A 23300-nucleotide genomic window follows, 5' to 3' on the forward strand; every position below is an offset into this window, starting at 1 on the left:
AGACCGTTTCATTGCAATCGATGGACTCGTCGAGGGACTCATATTTTCTCGTTGGACTCAGTTTTCATATAAAATCTTTGATTCTTTTATTTACTCTCCAATTATTTCGATTTTCGAATGTTAACATAAATTATCTATATTACCGAAACATGAAACATGAAATTTCGTATACCTACGATTTCTTCCTTACTATTGATTTTTATCCAATCTCGATTCGTAAGATTTCGTTTACCATTCGAGCTCAATTGTACAACACGAGGTCACGGGTGGTTTCGCATATTATTTTTCTAATGATGATCGGCTGCGGATTACCCACCTGCGGCCGCCGTAGCTGGATACTGCCACAGTGTGGGCGGCCAAGCAGCAGCGGCCGTATCGGCCGTGGCCGCCGGTCCGCCGCCGATGCTGCCCAGGGTGGAATTCAGGCTGGAATTCAGACTGGAATTCAGGCTCAGCGAGGGCGCGAGAGCCCCGGAGGGAATGGCAGCGAGGTGGGCCGCACGATCCTCCCCTCCAGGCCCTCCGCAGTGCACCAGGGTAGTGCCGCCTACCGCCATGGCCGTGCTGGAACCTACAACGGACCCAGGCTTGTTCATCGAGATTCATCCACTGTGAATATCAACAGAGATAGAGGGGAGTATCCGTCGGTGGCAGAGAGCGGAACCTCTAAGCTACGGATGGTTCTAAGCTTCGACGATCCTCTTTCCACCGAATGACAATAAAAGCCAGCAATTCGAGAAATTAGACGAGCATTAGTTTCGATCTGCAATATTCCAGTTCTTTTCAGATTTGCGTTATGGAACGAATTAAAATGTCGAATCCGTGAGATTTCTGAACATTTTAAGGTAATACGAGTGGAAGCGTAAAGAATAGGATATCGAAAAAATTCAGTTCGTACGATGATGATGTTATTAATATTGATAAGGAATCTTCATCGAGATTTTAAAGATAACTGTAATTAAAAATCTGTACTTTTGAGTTTACTTGTAAAACTATATGCATTCCCTTCTATTAATGGCGTTATTTTCGAAGCAGTATTAGTTTGCAATATTCGGAATTCGATGAACATCGGTCAGATACGATCCGTCATATCGCGTAATATTCGTTTTTACATTATGGAACGGATTAAAATGTCGAAACTATGAGATTTCTGCAGATTTTTAAGTAATAAGTAAACGAAAGAATTCTGGAATAGAGTATCGAGATAAAAAGATTCAGTTCATATATAGTGATGATTTCATTATATTGATAAAAAATTTCCATGAAAGTTTCAGAGATAATCAATTAAAAGTTCGTACTTAGAATCTACGTAAAACTATGCATTCTCTTCTATCAATGGCGTCATTTTCAAAGAAGTATCGTCATAAAAATAATAGCCTCAGGCTTGCGGTAATAGCGGCGATATTTTTTCGCAATAAATTACGCTCAAGATACGAGATAATAATGCAGCCGGCAAATCGTTCATTCCTCAACATTGATAAAGCGATAAGTGTAGAAAAGTTGGATCGGTAAAAAGTATCGTACAATTGTTATTAAAGATTTTCTTCATGCGCGACAAATAAATTTTCAAAAAATAACCAGCCACCAACAAACCTAAGCGAGCGCTCTTTAATATTCACTTTAGAGTTGCAACTTGAACGATCACACTATGAAAACATGCTGCGCGTAATTGGATACCATATATATATATTGCATGCAACTGGAAGCTGGGCATATTCATTTGAAAGAGATATCCTTTAACTGTGAAACAAACTGTTGGAAAAACGTACAGGTTTGTCGAAGTCTAACGCTAATATTTGATCACATAATATTCCTTTAGATACTCGATGTTGTACTCGATATAAAAAAGCAACAATCGCGCGGTTACTGGAAGTGGACGCGTAGACCTTGCGAACAATTTTACATTGTAACGTTTTTCAATTAACGGTATCGAAAGAATTCACATTTTAGTAAAGAAATCGCAATACTATTTCTTCCACTTGCGCTTTTTGCATTGCTCTTTCATGCTGGCGAAAAGCACAATCCTTATACAATCTGAGTCCGACGTATTCGCGTTATCGAATGTCGATTTTTACGTTTGCGAGTAAGAACGTTCCAATGTTAACGCTCGCGATTTCATTCATTGCGTCTAGAAGTAGAGTTTCATAATCACGATATCTTCGTGAGAAAAACTTACCTAGACTGTCCGGCTGGAAATGATGATAACTCGTTGCGTGATGAGACGTGTGATGACTTAAGGACACATTGCGCATAGACGTCGAAGTTTCTTGATGCTGCAATCGCTGCCTCGCCACAGCAATGCCAACCGGTATGCCACTGGCTCCCGCATTAGAAACGGCTATCCCTGAAACGATTAAGGAAATCGCGCGTGAATCGCAACGAGAGAAACTGCGATGCTGCAGTCGGCTCGATCGTAGACTCGATTCAAACTTGAGTACATTATAACGAAGCACGAACAGAAATGATTATCAAAGGTACATTGATTGATAAAATCTATCATGGATATCGTATCATTGAGTATTAAAGGCTTTTCCTTCTTCTAATTTTGTGCATTTTAAATACGCATCACGCTTGTAATCACGCTTGTAAAAATCAAGAACTATCATCGAACTATCAGATTCAAAAAAACAATCGATATTTTGTCGAGTTCAGTTTTATGCTGTCGTAGATACGTGAAAAAATGTTGATGGCTGCAATTAACAATTCATAAGGTTTGTTCTTTTTAGATGGACTTCTTGCATAGTTCATCTATTTGCTTTTCTCCTCACATTGGCTTGGAGGAAAAAAAGAGAAAAGATGAACCGTGTAAAAAAGTTCAGCTAAAAATAGACCTATTGTTTTACGTATTGATGTTGTGAACATACCAATTGAATTTAAAACTATTTCAATTTAGACTTTCAGTCTATAAATTATAGATAAATTGTAGGTACAATGGATCGTGGATAAAGCAATGCAATTTACGGAAACTGTCCACAAGTTTTTTATATCTGAAGTGCATTTATTCAAATCATCCTCTCCTTTCTTCCCTTCTGGATTATCGATCTTTTTCGTTAAACCTCGCGATATTTTCTTCAATGTATTAAAATTTTACCGACTTACCGTGGTTTACCGAGAATTTCGTCGTTGTTCCAAAATAGGGAGTTTTTGCATTAACGTGAATCCGGGTACGGTTAAAGTCACGTTATTCTTTTCTTAATTAGTTGTTAAGAAGAAGATAACCTGACCTTAGCGTTCATCGTATCTGAATAAACGGTTGTATTTAGGAATGGAAAATTACTTTTTAAAAATAACTCGTTACAGTTACCGTTAATTTTTCGTTACTTTTCTGTTACTTTTTTTTTAATCGACGACCGCCAATCAGCGGACGGTTCTAGAGGGGCTTATCTAGTCTTAAATATCGCTATGCACTGTACAAAATTATTGTGTAAAATTACAACTATTATATTGGATAATTTTGAGATCCGCTATAATAATTGTAAACGTCCACACGTTTGTAAATTTGCAATATGCAAATAAAACTAATTTCTTGGTTTGTAACTAAGCAGATTGTGGATACAATTATGATGTGTATGTGTAGTTTATAGGAACAATAATATGACAATACATACGTAATATTACTAAAATTTGGATAATTACAGAAAATATCCTGCTATTTACATAATTTTTATGGAATTACATAATTTCTGTAAAATTGCAGGACTTTTTATATTTACAGGACTAATCATGTAATCCATTTTACATTTATTATATGTATAAATTTATGAAATTTTTTACAGTTAAATGGCTTGTGTCGTATCGTATCCAATCGTGTGCAAAGTAACGATAAAAGTAACTGATAAAATTCGTTACCAAAAAAATGTAACTTCGTTACAGTTACCAAAGGAAAAAAAGTAACGCAGTTACTAGTAAAGTTACCAAAAAAGTAACTTGTAACTGTAAATTCGTTACAAGTAACGAGTTACTTCTATTCCCTGGTATTTACTTAGATCATCGTCTCTACCCATCTGCTCTTCTTAACGTTAGGGAGTTTTTGCAGTACCGTATATCCAAATACGGTAAACGCTAAAGTCTCGTTATTCGGTGGAAAGTCGAACTGCGCACGTGAATGATTTTAGCGATAAACAGTATGATATACAGCAAAAGCTCCCTATTATTCTCGCGGTACTCAACTCTACGTATCTTCACCGGAACGCGGCAGTTGATTCGGAAGTGCATTCATTTAAATCACCATCTCGATCTTCCCTTTCCCCGCACCTCCCTCGCTTCGTGCTCTTTCTTTTCTTTCCTGTTCGCCGTTAGCCGTCCGCCTCTTTTCTCCGCACCTTCGGCGACACGCGTTATGCTCGCATGACGTAACACATGTGGGCATCACGCACCGGCACGAGGTGTACCAGGGAGTGCGGATGTGTCAGGACCGAAGAGAGGGTCGAGACTCTTTCGAACCACGCCTTGTATTTGCGTCGCCATGCGTGCCACGCACCTCCTACTTTAACGAGACTGTCTGCCTGTCTGCCGCTCTCCTTTTCTCTCTCTCTCTCTCTCTCTCTCTCTCTTATTTTCTTTCTTTCTTGCTCTTTCTTTCTCTCGCGCACCTTATTTCTTTGCTCTTTTCCTCTCACCATTTCGCTTGTGAATCAACCGACCGACAGACCGGTCGGTCTCTCGTCTCGTACAATCTCGTCTCACATCGTCCTTCTCTTACTCTCATGCTCCTATATCGCGCGGTTATACATGTTTCTTCCCTCCCCCCCCTCATACTTGTGCGCCTATCAAAAAAGGCGTTGCACCGCCTTCGTATTAGACGAACAGCGTGACGATTCTTCATGCGGTTAAAAAGAGTGATCATGTTGATTTCGGACGGTATTATCTGTTATCTTATACAAGAGTTTTTTGTATCGCGGTTTCCGGAAACGATGATTTCTCATTAAGAAGTATGAATATCTTGATTTGAAAAAAAAAAAACCGTCATTTGTATCTTAAACAAGAGATTCTCATATTGCGTCGCCTACATACGCGACGAATGGCAAGTCTTTGTGTGGTGCTAGTGATGTAACGTAACCATGTACGTAACTTAAATGTAATTATGACTGTACGGATCGTATTTTCTTAGACGAGACTTTTGTCGGAGATCGACTTACCATTCTCGGACTTCGGTGGAACGGGTTCAATCTTGACAGAGGTGGTGGTGGCATGAAGGGATGTGGAAACTTCTGCGACTTGACAGGGTACCGAAGCCAAAGGTTCCCTTTTTACGGTCAGGCTAGCACTGCTATTGTTAGTACTAACGCTGCTATCCTGTCCGTTCCAGGACGAGACAACAGGTAGGGTCCTGCTGCATCCCACATCTGAATGCACCACCTTTGTCTTTCCTGTAATCAATCAATTCCCGATCTCGTGATCAACGCATACAAGTTCAAAATGAATCCGTGTCGATGTGTGTGGCTGTAAATTTGAAAATTTAACATCTTAGTTTTCTCGGTTTATTGAATTTTTTTTAACTCGGAATTTCAGAGTTTTACAATTCTTGGAGATTTCAAATTTTAAAGATATGGATAAAAAATACAGTTTCTTTCTTTTTTAGAAAAATACCGATTTTGAAGCTTCGATAATCCGAAAAAGACAAGGTCTGAGATTCGAAGCCCAATATTCGTCTCTGCAGTCGTCCGAAGATTTTAGAATGCAAAAGTTTGAAAATCTAAAGGACTAATGGAAAAACCGTTCGTCATTTTATATTTCGAATAGAGCCAAGGCACGATGAGATGCCCGAATATTATCCGCACATTTCGAGTGGCAAGCAGGTATTCGGCTTATTTTACGGTCCTAAGCATCAGCCCTAATCTCGAAGCGTGACGCATTTGTTCGCATATGCGATTCATTGGATTTTACATGGAAAAGTCCGAGGGAGAACGGACGTCGTACCGTTGCTGTTCCTGCAGAGGCACGACGTCCTGGTCGATTTGTTCTCCAGCTTCACCGGTTGGCCTTGACTGGAAAGGAAAGCCTCACGTTTCTTCGTGGCGGTGGCTTGAACGGCGATCTGGTTGCTGATCGCCTGGTTACCACCGTTGCCAACACCACCGTGCATCATCATACTGCTGGTCGTGCTGCTGGTGTTGGTTAGACAGGACGAACCGTTCACGGTGACGGTACATCCTGTCGCCGCCACTGTTGCGCCTGGCGGTTGATATTCCTGTAGGAGGACACTCGTCGTCGGCGCGATACCGTTGGTCGAATTGGGTGACGAGAAGTTGTTGATGGTCAATGTTGGTGCACTGCCGGTTACTAGCGACAGTTGAGGCGAGAATGTGTTCTGATGGAGGCCACCTTTCGCGAAAAAGCACAGAAAATTACGTTAACGTATTCTCACCGTACAATTAATCCGCGTAATTGCAGTACATCGGAATTTAGGTATTAACAGCGCAATATTTCTCATAAATCAATATATATATATCGATAGTATAGAGCAGCATTTTTCAACCTTTCAATTTGTGGCACGTTAAATGAGGAGCACTTTCAAAATGTGTTTTTTTTCCCAAAATTTGTAATTTTCAGAAAACGAGAAAGAAAGAAATTATGCATACGAGAAAACTACGCACTTTACTGAAAATAACAATATGTCAATCAGTAGTGAAATATTAAACAAAATTGCTAAACAATTGTTAAAAATGTTAAATAAATGCATTTTGTTTGTCTCTAGTTCAAAATATAATATAATGCACCTCGAAATGTCTACGTTTTTTCAGCATATAAATTACGATGAAAAAATGTTTTCTGAAATGTATCTCAGAGCAGCTTATAATATGAGTCTTTCAACACGCGCACGCGCACACACACACACACACACACACACACACACACACACACCACCACACACTGAACACTCCGACATCTCTAACTAAAAAGATTAAATTTTGGACAAAAGACATTTTGAAAGTCTGCTTCTTAAATAATGAGCTAAATTTCTCGAGGTATATCATTTTATGCTCAGTATAGATCTTTTATTGCAATGATGATATCGTTGATGATATAACGTTTTGGTTAAAATGAGAGTAAACACAGCATATAATTTACATAATTTTCGCAATTCTTAAAACGTTTTTATTTATTTTTATTTCTTTTTTCGCTTCTTTTTTATCTATTCTCAGAAATGTTTGTGGTACAACAATGCCGCGGCATACCGGTCGAAAAACCCAGGTGTAAATAAACACGACAGCCTTAGATTCGAGCTGAACGTAACGACCTGTGCTATTTTCGTGATGATTGATATTGTGTGCCAATAATATAAAATAACTTGAAATGGAAATGATTTCTGCTAAAATTATTGTCGAAACACAAATGGTGAACGTATAATATAGAATGGAGAATATAGGAAAAACTCGCTACATGTTTTTCCAAGCTTTTTCCGATGCTTTTTCCGCACTACGAGTGTTCCATTCGTTGTATAGATAAAATTGTTGTTTGTGTAATGATTTACACAGAAGTCAGTTAGTTTGCTAAGTGAAAGAAATTAAAGATATTCTGGTCCAATTTTCTTCCTCTCCATGTCACATTTCTTTTTATCAATTTTTAATTATTAATTAAATTCGTCAAATTTTAGTTAATACGAGAGACGTAATCGATGTAACATGATTTATATAAAGTAGACACGGCAGTGTCGCTGCGCTTGGCTTAACGCCGAGCCACCACCGTGTCTCCAAATAATGCCAATTGTTCTACGCTTTCAACAATCCCTTCAAAATGAGTGATTTTTATTTTGATATACTTAACTCCTTGACGTGACTCTGCATTTTTTGTTTATCGTATAAAAGGGCTGATGATTTGGATCGGGTAAAGTGAGTTATTCGGGTATCATTATCTTAGTAACGTTAAATAAATTTTATCAGGATCAAGATGAGAGCGATTTGATATTAATTAGCATTATATCAATTTTGCCTATAATTCTGCTTCTTTTTTTCCTTGTTGAACAATAATATTACCACGAAGGAAACATAGGTTTTTAATCATCGATTCAAAAATAATTCACTCGTTTATTTCGAAAATCTCGTTTTAAATTAAAAAAGTTAAATTTTCGATATTCACGCCAATTTATATTATTCAATATTTTGCAATATATATATACAGGGTATAACTGAAATAACGCCCACTAATCATACAGTGCTATTTCTAATAAAAAAACCAAGTCGAAAAGTCCTCTACCATTTTGCAATTTTCGCAATAAAACGAGATAGTAATTTCTAAAATTTGCCGAATAAACGGATAAAATCGATATTTAAGACAATTTTAAGATATCTTTTCGTGTCCTTTGTGAAATATTTTGAAGACTTTTCTTAAAAAACTCTTAAAAATATCTTATAAAGTTATCTTATAAAGTTATCAATTTTGCTCATTGGATAACTAAATAAAAAATATGACGAAAATTTCAAGATGGTAGAGGACTTTTCGTCTCAGTTTTTTATTGAGAATAACACTATATGATTAATGGACGTTATTACATATCCTGTACATAAATATATTTTTTTTTTTTTCAAAAATCGAGATTTGCGATTCTTTTCGACTCGATTTCTTTTCCGACGGATTACCCTGACGACTCTTACCGTGATGCAGATGATGAATTCCGGTAACGTTGAGGGTATGCTGCGTGTGCTGCGTATGCTGCGCGTGATGCAGACTACCAGCCACGTTAACGCCAACACCCTGCAGACTTAGGGCCTGCTGACCTGTGGCGGCTGCGGGCGCCAGGTTCGCCAAATTTTTCGCCAGCAGCTCCAGCTGTGTCACGGGCACGGGGCTATAGGGCGATCCCGGCGGAGGCGTGGGAGCACCCCAGGTGTAGCCACCCACCCCAACCCCGACCGCCGCGGAAAACACGCTCTCTGAAACTGGAGAATCCGCCGCCGATTAATCGACCCGGGCTTCCGCCGACGAACGTAAGTTTCGTCTGCCGCGAATAGGAAATACCGGTATCGCGATACGCGAATAGACTGACTCTACTTGGCGTAACGCGCAGTTTGTTAACCCTAGAACGTTTAACTCTTTCACGCATCATGTCCGTGTGATACAACACAATACGTTTCTTTCTCTCCTTCCCGCGGGGATGACTGATCCACACAGTCATTTGGGCTTAACGAATCCACGGACCCGAATTCAATACACTGCGGAAATGTACGTGCGTATGTACGTATACAGTAAAAAGCGTTTTGTATATGTGTTAGAAACGGTCCATTCAAATCCTTGTTAAAATTTTCTGTTGAATCTTTAATATATCCGAGTTTTAATTTAACGTAATATGATTGTGTTATTTGAATATTTTGTGTTAAATTAAAGTTTAACATTTCTCAGTGTTAAAATAACATAATTTATAGGTAAGTAAACAAATAATATAAAAATAATAGTTTTAAAACATAAATTCTAAGAATAAATGAATAAAATGTGTGTGTTGATTTAATATATTATAAATGTTAATTTTATTTTGAAGAAATTTGTTCTGTACAATTAGTTATATATTTTATAAAAGGTACAGATATTTTGTGATATTTTCTCTTTGTAACAATAAATATCTGTTAAATCTATATATTGCATATGTTAAATATTACATCGTTTAAATTAAAAATGTAAAAGCAGTATCTAATTTCAATTAAATTTAACGTTATAAATGTGTCAATTTTACATAAAATTTGTTTTTAAATTGTGTCAAAGTATTACTTCTCGTGTTAATTTTTTACATAATATTTGTGTTACTTTTTAACACAAAAATTTGAGTGGACCGTTTGGGACATGTGAAATGTGTTATATTTAACACAGATTTTTTTTACTATATACATACATACATTTGCCCATCATATACATTCATGTACACATGTTTTGAAGCGGTAGTGCAGTAACATATTATACAATTTATAGAAAGACTGAAGCGAGATAAATTCCAATTTAAAGATAGAAACAAATCGTACATATTTGATGTACGTGAAACAGAATAATTAAAGTAAAAGCTTATTTTTAAATTTATATCCCTTAATTAAGAACAATGTCTCTTATAATATAACATTTTATTTATGATGTAATATTTTTATTATTAACATTTTAATATTGATAATATTGTATAATAATTATTTCTCTTTATTTATAATCAAGAAGCACTTGTACATTTACATCTACAAATTTTCGCAAATTGCGTAGTGAAATGTTAACATTTTCTACCTTTTATTATAAAATGTGGGAATAGCTCATGGGGGCTATTTTATCCCATCTTTCGCCAATAATTAAAATTCCATATTTTATCGATAATTAACTGATTGGATATTTTATCGGTAATTAGTTAACTGTGTGGAGTATAGAGTTCTTCTGTCTCTTTTTGTTTCTCTAAAGAGAGGAGGATCAATAGAAAGAGTGATTAATATTTTCGGGATCCGTTTCGCAAGGAAAACGCGTAATTCTCGAGAGGAAATGCGTCTATCAGCGCGGCAGTGCGATATATCTTTGGCGTGCTGCGCCATTGCTAGGACTATTGATTTTATCTAAATGTGGATACGTATCTGCCTATGCAAATTAATGTGTGTGAAAAATATCCTGTTGATATCCACAACGTGCACAGAATTGGCTGTCATTAATGGGTATACAGAAAGCGTGTTCTTCTCTGAGAACGCACTAAAAAAAATTTGCATTTATGTCGGCGGTTCTTTCCTTATCACGTTTCATCAGGATTGCCATAAAACTGGAAATCAGAGAAATCAGGAAACCGTCATCAAGGAAATTGAAAACGGTTAGGAAAATCAAGTAATTTTGCAAAATTTTCTGAAAAGTAAATATTCTCGGCTATAAAAAAGTTTAATATATGTATTATACATCGCACCTACACAGTTTTGGAATATTACCAATTTAACAATTAAAAATACAAGTAGTGTCAGCAACATTAATAATAATTTAATTACTATGTTAAATTGATCTAAAATATTAAGTTTCCAAATCAGGATGAAAACGTAAAAAAATTTCAAAATATTATTGAAAGTCACATCATGAAATTTTGTCTGAAAATCAGGGAAAAGTGGAATCATAGAATGATGAATTTATGACAATCCTGTGTCAAATTATTCATTTGTACTTACTTGTCCGTTCTGCAGCAACATGAAAGCATGCAAGATAAAGATGAAGATTAGAAAATTAGAAAAATAAAATTTCCCCCAAAAGTCTGTATGAAAAGTCGGCTTGAGATACAATTCAAAGAGTCCATACTCTTACGGCTTACTGTCAATTAATGCAGCACCTTTTATACCACTTTTTTTTTGACGGTTCGCGAAAGACATTTCGAAGGGGGAACCTTTCACAGGTTTCGCGGGTCTCTCCAATCCACAATGGAGCAATTATGCAATTAAAGCGGCGAACTTGGATAAGGACCCGGAGGAGTTGAAGAAAAACGCGCGCGTCACAAATAGAATTCCCGCGTGCAGCCGCGTGTCCAGTCGTCGTATAGACCTTACCTCGCCTTCTTAGTTCTTAACAACCTCATTGTTCGAGGTGTAACCCAAAACGCGGCTCCGTGATAGACGGCGAATGGATTCAAAAAAGAAAAAAAAACAAAGAAAGAAACGCAGGGACGCGTCGGAGGGTCAAATCTTCCTCCTTCTTGGAATCTTGTCGAAAATCGAATCTCACCGGCGAGATTTCAATTATTCGAGGGAGGAAGGAGGGTTGTTCTGTTCGCAAAGTCTGGAAAAGTTGCGAGGATGATAAAGTTTAACATTAAAAGACTTCTGATCTGTTTCTTCGATCGCTAAGCGTTCTTCAAACCGTTTTTGATCTGACAATGTTGAATTATTTACGGAAATCTTATAGATAATATTATAACTAATGAATTTTATGTATATATATTATTGTACATTTATTCGAAAGTCCCAGGCTCGATTTATGAAATGTCTGTATCTTCAATTACACGTAATGCGAAATAGATCGATCTTTGTACAGACAGAACAATTTTGCTGAAGTATCTGAAAATTTAGATAGAAATAATTTTGATGGACCATCGAATATGTAGAAATCCTAAACATAATGAGTAATGCTATCAAAAGTTTTGACATTCCATCAATCAATTTTACACAATTATTTTGATTCAATTTAGAGAAAAAGCATGAAAGCCAACGCTTATCCCAGCCAGTTCTTATGCTGCGAATATCTTAGTGTTATTTATTCGTAATAAAATATAATAATAAACTATGTAAAGTCTAGAGATAGGTTTTACATAGTTAATTATTATATCTTATTACGAATAAATAACACTGAGATATTCACAACAAGAACCAGCGTTGGCTTTCATGCTTTTTCTCTAAATTGAACAACAAAATAATCCAATAAATCAAGGCGAATTTTCTCTAAATTGAATTGATTTATTTTTGAAGCTATTACATTGTTGTATTATAATATTATAATTATTTTAATTGTTTTGATTATCCAGCAAAATTATTTTCAGATCTGTACGTAGTTAAATTTTTAAGAGATACTACAAAGAGATAACAAAATCGTCCTTTTCGTCGACATTGTATTTGAGAAGAAATTCTGCGATACAAGACTTGAGATTATTAAATGTGAGCTTCGAAATGTAATTCCTAACAAGAATTTATATCGAACGGAATGAAAGTGAATGGATTACGAAAATGTTCTTTTTATAAAATGTAAAGCGTGTAAGGCATTCGCAGACCAGAAATATCCTCGAGTGGTCTTCGTAGAAAGCGAAGTCGTAAGAAAGGAAATTGTAAACTTACCCTTGTGCGTCGCGTGATAAGCCCGTGCTGGCATCGGTTGCTCGGGGGTGGCGGGGGTGGCGGCGACGTAACTGCCCCCGCCACCCCCTGGAAATAACGAGTACAGTCCGTAGCGGTTTGCACCTGTAACATCATCATCGAGATATCAAACGATTAATAATAATTAATTGGAGCTTAAAAATTCATGATAACGCAACGTTGCGAGGTTGCAAGTGACATTTAATTTTTACTGATGGACTCGTAGATGATATACTTCTGAAAAAGAATACATTAAAACGACTAATAAAGATAGACACGCATGGCATTAAATGCTATACTTATCTCAAACATTCTGAAAGAGAGGAAAAATATCAGATTATTCTTTCTTTGGGCTCCGCGGCATAACTGGTTATTATAAAATACAAAATGGGAAAAGATTTATTTATTTCTTCGAATCTCTTCTTCTCTCTTATCTTAATATCTAATATATGGTATAGTGGTGATAAGCGATGCGAAAATATATGATATGTATGTTATAGTCTATTTTTATATTTCTATTTTTATCTCTAGTCTCGCTTTGTTTTGTACGAATGGAATCATAGATTAAATCACAAATACAACTTTTGCAGATGTAACAATATTTTTTCCATATATTTATCATTAAATCCAAAAATCAGAATTTCTATATTGTTTCTGTACACGTTTCAAACATAACATACACGTGCACACACACACACACACACACACACACACACACACACACACACACACACACACACACATACACACGCACTATATGATTTATCATGGAATTAAACGCAATGCGTCACTCGTATCCACATTTCATCGCAATTCGTAATATCTCGAAACTGGACTTATATTTGCGAAATAAACGGCTCGTGTTTACGGCCAGTTCTGTAAAAGCATAAATAATTATAATATATTGTCCAGGCTTGTTCAGTTTTTCAACTGATATTAATCAATCGTCAAGACAAATATAACGATAGATACACAGCAAGACACATCCATTATGTTAAACCGTAAGGTGCTAACTCGATAAAGAAAAAAGTAAACGCGTGTTTCATCTCAAAATTGATGAAGTTCTATGAAATTTACAGTCTCACGACTGGCACGCGGTGCCATTACAAATATTGTTTTGTAAGATAGGAGGAGATTGCGTCAAAATCCGGGATTGAACCGAGGACATTTGAAATCTTCAGTAATGCTTTCCCAACTTCGACGCACAAAGAGTTTTCTATACCGCCCAAATTCGAGATATCGGATTGATAAAGCATGATAAGCGTATTACGCATCGAGCGTGAACGACCTCTGATCAATAATGAATATTACATAACGTGTACTGGATGTATCTCGAGAGACCAACGATATTTTTCGTCAAATTGAAAGAGACAATGTTTTTTTTTTTTTTTTTTTTTTAACGGAAACTTAATACTTTGCGGACGAATATCTTTTATGAATGTTTGATATGACGTACGTCTGAATTACCGAAGAGGAAGCATTAAGATTCGGAGTAAGATTAAGATAAAGTTTATCTATCAACGCAATGCGTTTCCAAGTAAACTAATTTAGTTATCGTAGCTCTCGAGCGTTGTATTTTAACGAAGGATAGCCCGTTTGAGACAATATTGCGACAATACTGTACAGTCGTATAGTGGATACGTTAGTACAAGGAACATACGCAAACTTTCCACCACATTAAGGGGAATACTCGCGATATCGGACTTCCGAATCCTTTCGGAGCAATTCAATCTCCGGATTGTTACGCCGGCGAGAGATGGTAATGATGATTGATACGTATAGTCAGTATAGTGTAATGCGAACCTTGATTATGAGCGGGCGCAGGCGTAGCGGCCAGAGGTGGTATGCCCTGGGACTGTTGATTGGGAACCTGATTGGGCTGCGCAGGTGCTAAAGGCCATAGGGTCGTCGTAGCGGCAGCGGGGCCGGTCGTCTGCTGAGTCCGTGCCACCGTGTCCCCCACGGGACGATCCCCGGTCCCACTTTGGGCCACGGGAGGGACCAACATCGAACCACCCCCTCCCGAGGCTGCAATCAGTGTGCGAAAAAAAAACACACGACATTAATCTCAATCTTAGACAAATTCAAACTCGGGCGCGCGAGATGCGTTCGTGATTTCAATTGCGCGAGGACGAGTGCGATCGTAATTTCAATTGGTAGATTCTCGTTTGTAGTATCGAAGTAGAATAGAAGTTGCAAAGTTAAAGCTTTCCCAAGCTCCCCGCCGTTATCGTTTATCGCAACATTTTCACCGTATCGATTTTAAATAACGAGTCAATTAAAGAGAGTTCAGAATAGCGAGAACTAGTCGGAAAGTAAGATTAATTTACGAGAATTGGACGTGAACAAGATCGTTGTTGCTTCTACAGCTTAAAAAAAAAAGAGAGAGAGAGAGAGAAAGAGAGAAAAAAGATTGGTTCTCCAAATTGGTCAAAGCATCCATTCTTAATGCTATGGTCTGCCATTTCGAGGCATCCCGTAGATAGATCCGACGCGGCAGACGTCTACGTCTATAAATCTTCGTTTAGAGTTCGCGTTTAGTACCAGCGCAATGTATGGACGAGAAATTACTTATACTTTTGAATCAGTTGAGTCGAAAGTGCCGATGTCAAAGTACGTCGAGGTATATGTCGATACGTTGTTAGTATTGTAGCATCGTTAGCGTTGTAGAGAGCGGTTTTGAGGAAAAGAAAAGTCGACGAGTTGAAAAAGGAAAAGAGGTAGAGCGCGGGGGAGGGGGAGAGAGAGGGGGGGCAGGGAGAGAGAAGAGACGGAGTGGAGGAGGGGCGAAAGATCGCGAGATTGACGAGGCAGTTGAAAGAGAGAAACGACGAGAGGAGAAGGTAGTAAAACGGAGAGGAGACCGAAACGAAGAATATAGAGCGGCTTTGATGAGCTGGAACGAGAAGGAGCACGAGGAGGAGCACACGAGGATAGGGGAGGAGGGTTCCGTTTCGTAGCGGCGGGTGGATTAGGTCGGAAGGAAGAAGAAGGGTGCGAGGTAGGAAAGGGTAGCAACAGGTCGGCAAGCATAATGTAGTCTCTTAGATATACAGGGTGACGCGTCTAAGGGTGTTCGCATCGCAATCGCCATGAGTCGATATATCGGCTTTTGATACTGTCGGTTTAATCCTTTTTAACGCGGCGATTTTTCAGTATTACAATTTATCGATAAAAGGATTTTGTTTGTTAACGTCTTCGAATTATTGCCGCGTAAATTTTTCATCATTCTACTTTCTCCCGATAGTTTCTGAAGTTATACGTAGAGTAGCAGGATCAAATTAACCTAGTCATTGTTATTTTTGGTTATCTTCCCGGTACACCCCAGGGTTTGTGAAGCCCTGCAACTTAGTCACGTAATATCTCTGGACTGAATACGTATTTTTTAATTCAAAACGAGTTTATGTCTCGAAATTTATACCTCGAAGTCAGACAAATAAATATGAATCAAATAAATAATATTTTATTTTCAATTAATTACAATGCTTCAAAGAAATTTTTATTGGAAAAATTCGCAAAAAATGACTACTGTGGGAAAAAATTCGGAAATGTTTAAATTTAGAAATATGATAATAACATAAAATACAGGCTATAGGAGTCAACGCTGGTCAATTAGCGCAATTCTTCTTAAACCTGTACTATGTTATTATCATTTTTAAATTGTTCGATTAAAAAAGTCTATGAAAAACTTATTAGTTTTGGGTTAGTTTGTAATTTCTCATTGCTTAAATTTAGTTCGGGTTTTCAAATTATATTATATAAAAAAATTACAGCAATGTAAAAAATCGCACACGTTGAACCCATGAGAGTGATTGGCTTGGGTTAAGATATAATAATAAGAGATATTAACTTTACGATCAGAGTGTCAAGAAATGATTGATTTTTCAGAATTCTACGAAAGGAAAATCTAGTAGAGCAAGATCTAAATCGATCACGGTCATATCGTTTCCGACGAAAAAAAGCGTCTCATTAAAAAAGAACAAGATACTTTAATTCTTATTAATATAACTTGTATCCCCTTATAGGATTTTTTTTGAGACAAAAGTACATTAACATGTACCAATAAAAAGTGAACGCGTATTAATATGAGAAACTGGATTTATTTGCATTGACAAAGTAAAAGTTGGTCGTCTCCTAGTTTAGCCACAGGATTAATTTCCGGTTACGCCTATCGCTCCATACACATGTAATACGACGCGACGCAACGGCGCGTTAGTGATAGGGCGCGTTGTTTCCAGAAGAAAAATAGCTACGGCGTTACAGCTGAGTTACAAGTAACAAAGTTAATCGCGATCCTTGACGCGCCCTCGCGTGCGCTCGGTCATGCGTGCACGCGCGCTTACGCATAAGCGCTTACGCATACTCGGAATCGGAGCGCATTCGCTCTCGTTACTCGTTACCGCGTGCACGCATGCACGCGTGCACGCGTGCAGTAACGACCAACCGCCAATAACCTGTCAATCCGCAGGAGGAGTACACGTGACGCGCGCGGCGCCCATCGATAGTTGCCTGTCGCACGAACGCGAATTATCGGCCACCTCTCTTTCACGGGTGCAAGAATATTTCAGCGCATTTCGAATTGAAGTCTTCGGACGTAGATATATATGCTGCTTGTACATATATGTGGCGTCCAAGACGAACACGCGGATGATTCAGTGTTTGTCTACCTTCCGACTTCCGGATGCGCGTACAAATAAATCATTAAATGAAAGTGTCAGCGATGGGATGACGTAGGATATAATCGGCGACGATCTTGTCTTTGAACGGAAACTACCTCTCAGATGGAAATCGCTTTTTTTGTGCGCAATTTATTTCGGACTTTGCACCTTACCTCTGTCCAACATGGAGTCGACTTTTCCTTACCGTACAAAAGAATGGAGAAGTCCATATTACGTAAAGGATCGAAATTAATGGATTATATTCGAGGATTACACGGAAAGAATAATTTTACTAAAGTATCTAAAAATTTAACTTGACACAGATTTAAAAATAATTTTATCTATCAAAACTATGTATGGTATTCAAACTGGTTGAGAACGTTAAAACTTTTTGCAGCATTATTCATCATGCTTGAGATTCCTATATAATTATTTTGATGGCTCAATAAAATTATTTTCAGATATGTACTATTTTTCTCTTATCCTTTTCTTTTTCCTTGTTTATTTAAAAATTTTCTAATTATTCTTACACCGTTAGATCTATTCTTTTACGTCTCTTGTTATATTAATGTTTTATTTAACTCGAGAGGATGCTATTCTAAAGCGCGTGATAAAGCTATCTACCTAGCTAAATTTTTTACTTCAGCAATATCGTTCTTGCTTTAGTAGGTTTTGAGTTATGTATGAGTCAGACTATTTCTAGGATACCTCATGTATTTATGAAAAATCGCCAACAAATGAATTAGAGAAGAAAGTTCCTTGGAACTCCCTTTGATAAAGCTCTTTCTGACGTAAGCCCCTAGGAACTTTCTTCAGTGCATACTCAACCGCAGTCGATGTTGGAAATCTGGCCGCGTGTTTTACAAACACCCCGTACGTACGTGTCGGCGTGCGATAAATAAATGGCGGTGACGAAAAAGTCGGCGCGCGAGGCACGGAGGTGGACGGGTGGAAACGAACGGGGGGGGTTCCAAAGGAGGCGAGGTCCCGACAACGGCCTAATTTTTCATTTCCATCGCTCCCGCCGCCAGCAGCGGAGTGGCCGGGGGCCGCGGAAGGGGAACGGGGTGGACGAGAGAGAGTGGTGGGAGAGAGAAGGGAGAACAGGTTTCCAGGTCGATAGGGTACCCCTATACTGGGCCCTACGAGCCCCGCTCGTATCTACCTGACGACGCGAGCCCTCTACGCGGAGGGAAAAATGCTGAACAGGTGCCCGTAAAAATCTGACACCTCCGACTTTTCTCGCTCCTTCTTCCTCCTCTCGTTCTCTTCTCCCAATCGGTCAGGCGAATTATAGGGTCGAGACTATCGCGAGCTTCCTACTTGGTGACCTCCGCCGCAATCAGCGGGAATCTTGCCTTTTAACTTCCGCTTTGTTTCACAATAGCTCGAGTATTGTTATCCGCATAACAGATAGACGCGGGAAAACTTAAACTCTGTTGTTAATTGATGTCTGACGATGTTGATGAAACTGCATGTACGGAATAATTGGAAAGATTCGTGTATTGTAGACTTCTTTACTTCGCGAGAAAGAGACGAACGGATTGTACGATTTTTCCTTCTTTTCCTTCGTTTTCCATGATTAAAGGGATTTATGATTAAAAATCCGAGAACGAGAAGATCGAGGATCCTAAAGAATCGCCCATCTTCCACACCTTCTCTCCGCTTAATTTCGCAAGAGATTATTCTTTTCCCTCTTACATCTACTCTTCCTTATCAAGGGAATACGAACATTCGTGTATACTCTTCTATCATTCCCAGAATTCCTACATCTTCTCCCGATTATTATTCATCGGTCATATTGAATCTCTCTCGACTGCATTATCAGCGACCGCACTCAGAATGATCGATAGACGATCACCAATATCAGCCAAGCCGACGTCTCCTCCGATATCCGTCGGTCCGTCAAATTTTACCCCGTGACAACACGGATGAGGGTTAAGGAGTCCTCGTTCTCCCTCGCCTTTCTCTCCTCATATGTGTGCGCGAGTCAGGGGTCGTGCACACTCCGCTTCACCACCGGTGGGTCGATATATGCAGCCTAGGCGACGGGGAAGAGGGTGGCCGGGATTCCCGCGCGCGCTACCCCTCTGCCCCCACACGACATGATGGGGGCGACCGAGCCGGCTGTCATTTCCACATACAGCCCCACGTTATTTCGAGGGCCGAAATTTCCGATCTCTAACAACGCACCGCGTAGAAGATGGCTTTTTCTTTCGAGATTAACAGTGTGCTCAATTTTTTAGATGAACCAGACTTTAGAAGTAGATTTTCAATAGAACAACAGTTTAATTTAATTGTTCGACAATTCGAGGAGATCGATTTTCGCATTAAAGGAATGAACTTTCAATGACTTGTCGTACCGTGTTCGCTGCACTTAAACTTTTAGTCTGCACCTAGAAATGATTCCAATGAGATTAGAGATGTGCGTCCGAGACGGTCGACAACGTCCATCGTGTTCGTAGCTATAAACCAAGGTCCGAGGGACCGAATCCTGAAGGCCTTCTTTAAGCCTCTTCAGAGAAGGCCCGAGAAGAGAAGGCTCAGTTCGAGAGGACAGGTTCTCCATCCTTCTTCAGTGCCTCTCTCGTCGAGTTTCACCTACACGCTCCGGCTCCTTCGTCGGTCCTTCTCTCGACCCACGGATCTCGCGTTCACTGATAGTGCTCGCTCACTGCCAGAACACCTGGCCAGCCGAGCGAACCGAATCGAACGAAATCCCTCGAACACGCATCGAAGAATTTTTCATCGTCATACATTCTGTCAGTTTGTATTTCTCTGTTATGTGATAACGAAGCTTGTCGTGGACTGGATTATATCGAATCATTATCTCAAAAATTCTAGTTTCCGCTTAACAAAATTCAAGGACAAGACTCGAATAACTTTACGAATCATTAGAAATTTAATGATACGTAAATCGGAAAATCCTTCTAGTCGTAAACAAAATGAGAACCTCGAGCTGAAGAAACGGGAGAGGGAGAAAAAGGCCGAGAAAAGAGAGAAGCACCGATCTTCGAAGAAGAGAGAAAATGCAACGTCGAAGAAAGACAGGAAGCCAAGGAAAGAGACCGTGATAGTAGAGGGGAAAGAGGGACCTAGAAGGAGGGGTCGAAGGACGAAGAGACGAAAGAGGAAGAAGCAACGTAGTGAGAAGGCAGTGAAGGAGGCTGGAGGGGAGGACGACGAAAGACGAAAAGAGAAGAAAGAGACTCCAGTTTAGAAGATAGGCAGAAAGAGATAGAGGGAGGAACTCTCTTCGAGCGAGAAGACCGAAGCGGAGCGAGGAGAAGAGGACCGTGGAGATCGAGAGATCAACATAGAGAGACCGTGAATATATGAGTAGTAGTAGTAGGAGGAAAAGGACAGGTATAAAAGGGTTTTAAGCTAGGCACAGCATTCCAGGACCCATTCGTCCGTCTATCCGTTCCTTCATCCCTTTCCTAGAATCAGGGTCAGCACTGCTAAGAGAGCGTCATGAGTAATGCATTTCGTGTTGCATTCGAGTTGCCAGATTATACTCATCGCGTTGTGTTTGTCATCGTGTGTAAAGACACTCGAGGTATCTTCATTGAGTCACGGAATACGTGGCTCTGAAAGGAATCGCTGTGTTTTCAGACACCGCCTGACGTGTCTCCTACAAGTCCCGAAGTTTCACGCGATTCTACCTTCGGTTCTACGCGTGTTATTACTCCGATTTCTCGTTACACGCCGTTTGAGCAGTAACAGCGATTCGATAGAGAGAGATCACTCGTTAACGTTTTAGCCTTTACAGCCGATCGAGGGTTGCACTTGCATTTCCTCGGAAATTGTAGCATATGTATTATATATATCATGCATGTTTTTGTTAAAGGATATTAAAAGATCTCATTCATCTTTTTTATCTCACGTTATGTCATACATTATCGACGAATACGGAAATGAAGCGGAAAATATAGTCGTCACATCTGGGCGAATGCCATAACTCTCGAGGTTGCAGAGACATCATCTATATACATACAACGCGGCAATCAAGTTGTCAATATAGAACGAAATTGCGCGTTTAAGGGCTGATTGTATACGCGAGCTATTTCGAAAATAAAACGAAAAAAAAAAAAAAAACTGTGCAGCAGTAGCTTGCGCGAATAATTTGCATTCGAGACTAGCTTTTAAAGGGACGAGAGAGCTGAGAGAGCTATTTCGGAATTTTGCACGCTTTTCCATTTACTCTCTCGAGCTGCTGAGGATCAAGGATCAAGGATCCATCCGCACGATTTTCCAGCTAAAACTTTCACCCGAACGAGAGAGGATGCGGAGAGACGGCCTCGAACTATTATCGATCGCCATGATTATCCGTAGAGTATCTCGCTACTTTTTGTTTAAATACTCACTGACGCAGAATACGTCCACTTAATGGCAGTCCTCAAATTAATCAGAAATCTGATCCAAGTACGGAAATTTACTGCGAATATACCTGTTATTAGAATAAATGAGCAAGGATTCATAATTTTAACTTTCTAAGAGCTTGTCTCAATTTTTTCTTTGCACAAAGCATGGAGTAATATGATTGTACAATTTCAGATCAATAGACTTTCTCTCTCTTTTTCCCTCCTCCCCTCTCTTTCTCCAAGAACATGATTCTTGCGTTTGAGTCAAATCTTGGGGTATCCATCATGCAGCATCTCGCACTATTCTTACGTCCCTCGTTAGCTGTTATCTACGTTGTGATCCGCGATCGCCAGCTACGGCTGGTCGTACGTAGAGGCACGTAAAAGCTTTGTGTTTTCGGGGCTACGGCAAACAAAGTGCGCCTGAAGAGGACTACGGGGCTTCCCGGGGTAGGTCGCTAGGCAACTGGCGCCCCACTATCGCTCGCAGTGCGATGCCGCGTTTACGGGGTGTATCCGAATTAAATGACTCCGCACTGCGCGATGCTGGCGTTTTCCCCTTTCTTCTTTCTCTCTCTCTCTCTCTCTCTCTCGTTGAATCTCATCGGAGATTCCGTGTCCACTGAACACGTAATCATGCGCGTTGCTCGCGAGGAACTCTGTGGAATCTGAACGACTATAATGATACACGTCTCGTCTGTCAACCGAATCAAGAAATAAAGGAAAAAGGAAGACGATGTTGAGGCGACATAAATATTGGATAAGCGAAGATACGAATGTTGCAACAATGATCAGTACTTGTGCAACGTGCTGTTATTTGGAGTATTCTACAATTGCATTTCTTCCGTTTGCTTCTACATTCTAATGAAAAGTTTCCCGTTTCATGCCTACATTTATTGTCTTGCGTACAATAATTATAATAATGTACGGATAACGATATACATATTACATTTATAGGTATATTGTTACGTGTATTACATATATTTCTTTATACTCGGTGAAAAATTCATTCGCGGTCTGAGACTCTATTTTCTTCAATGTTTTAGATTTATGGCTATTTGTCGAAAGAGTAGCTCGCGTCATGCCAACTTAATTTCGTTGCTCGCGATAGAGTCAGTTCCAGCCGCGCTCGGTTAAGACCAATCGAACAAGTCGGTCTATGTTTCACGTCGGTCCGACGTAGCCTTGGCACCAAGCACGCAGGAGAGATCGCGGTGTCAAGTTTCGGCGGGGTTCCGCCAGTACAATCACACGTTAATGGTTAATTCTGGCATACCCCCATAAAGCCCCGCGGGTTCTTAGGAGCGCTTTTAAACCATCGGGCCCCGTACGTCGAGGAAATTAAAGTCCCTCGGGCCGCTCTTTCTCTCTCTCTCTCTCTCTCTCTTTCTCTCCCCGCCCTCCCTTCCCACTGTCCTGCTTCTGTCCGCCGCGGCTGCCCGCCGTTCGTAAATTGGAGTAAACTAGATCTAACTTAACCCGAAGAGATCCGAGCGCCAGACCTAACC

At 39.4% G+C, this 23300-nt stretch overlaps 1 protein-coding gene across 5 annotated transcripts in view; it reads right to left on the minus strand.

Annotated features, from left to right (window-relative positions):
* Positions 1 to 23300, minus strand: part of wge (BAH domain and coiled-coil containing protein winged eye) — a 59135-nt gene that overhangs the window by 20540 nt on the left and 15295 nt on the right. The window contains exons 2-9 of one of the 5 annotated variants that reach the window (XM_087415820.1): positions 14574 to 14798; positions 12753 to 12875; positions 11103 to 11111; positions 8595 to 8879; positions 5920 to 6324; positions 5139 to 5369; positions 2177 to 2344; positions 317 to 571 (exon numbers count right to left, since the gene is read on the minus strand). In XM_087415820.1, the coding sequence (XP_087271946.1) occupies positions 317 to 571; positions 2177 to 2344; positions 5139 to 5369; positions 5920 to 6324; positions 8595 to 8879; positions 11103 to 11111; positions 12753 to 12875; positions 14574 to 14778 (1681 nt within the window). In that variant the 5' untranslated portion in view covers positions 14779 to 14798. Of the gene's footprint in view, positions 1 to 316; positions 610 to 2176; positions 2345 to 5138; positions 5370 to 5919; positions 6325 to 8594; positions 8880 to 11102; positions 11112 to 12752; positions 12876 to 14573; positions 14799 to 23300 lie in introns of those variants that run through there. The other 4 variants (XM_087415821.1, XM_011063775.2, XM_087415822.1 and 1 more) reach the window with 4 other exon arrangements.

Source organism: Acromyrmex echinatior, chromosome 18 (genome assembly GCF_024713525.1).
Source record: "Acromyrmex echinatior isolate Ae372 chromosome 18, ASM2471352v2, whole genome shotgun sequence".
NCBI lineage: Eukaryota > Metazoa > Arthropoda > Insecta > Hymenoptera > Formicidae > Acromyrmex > Acromyrmex echinatior.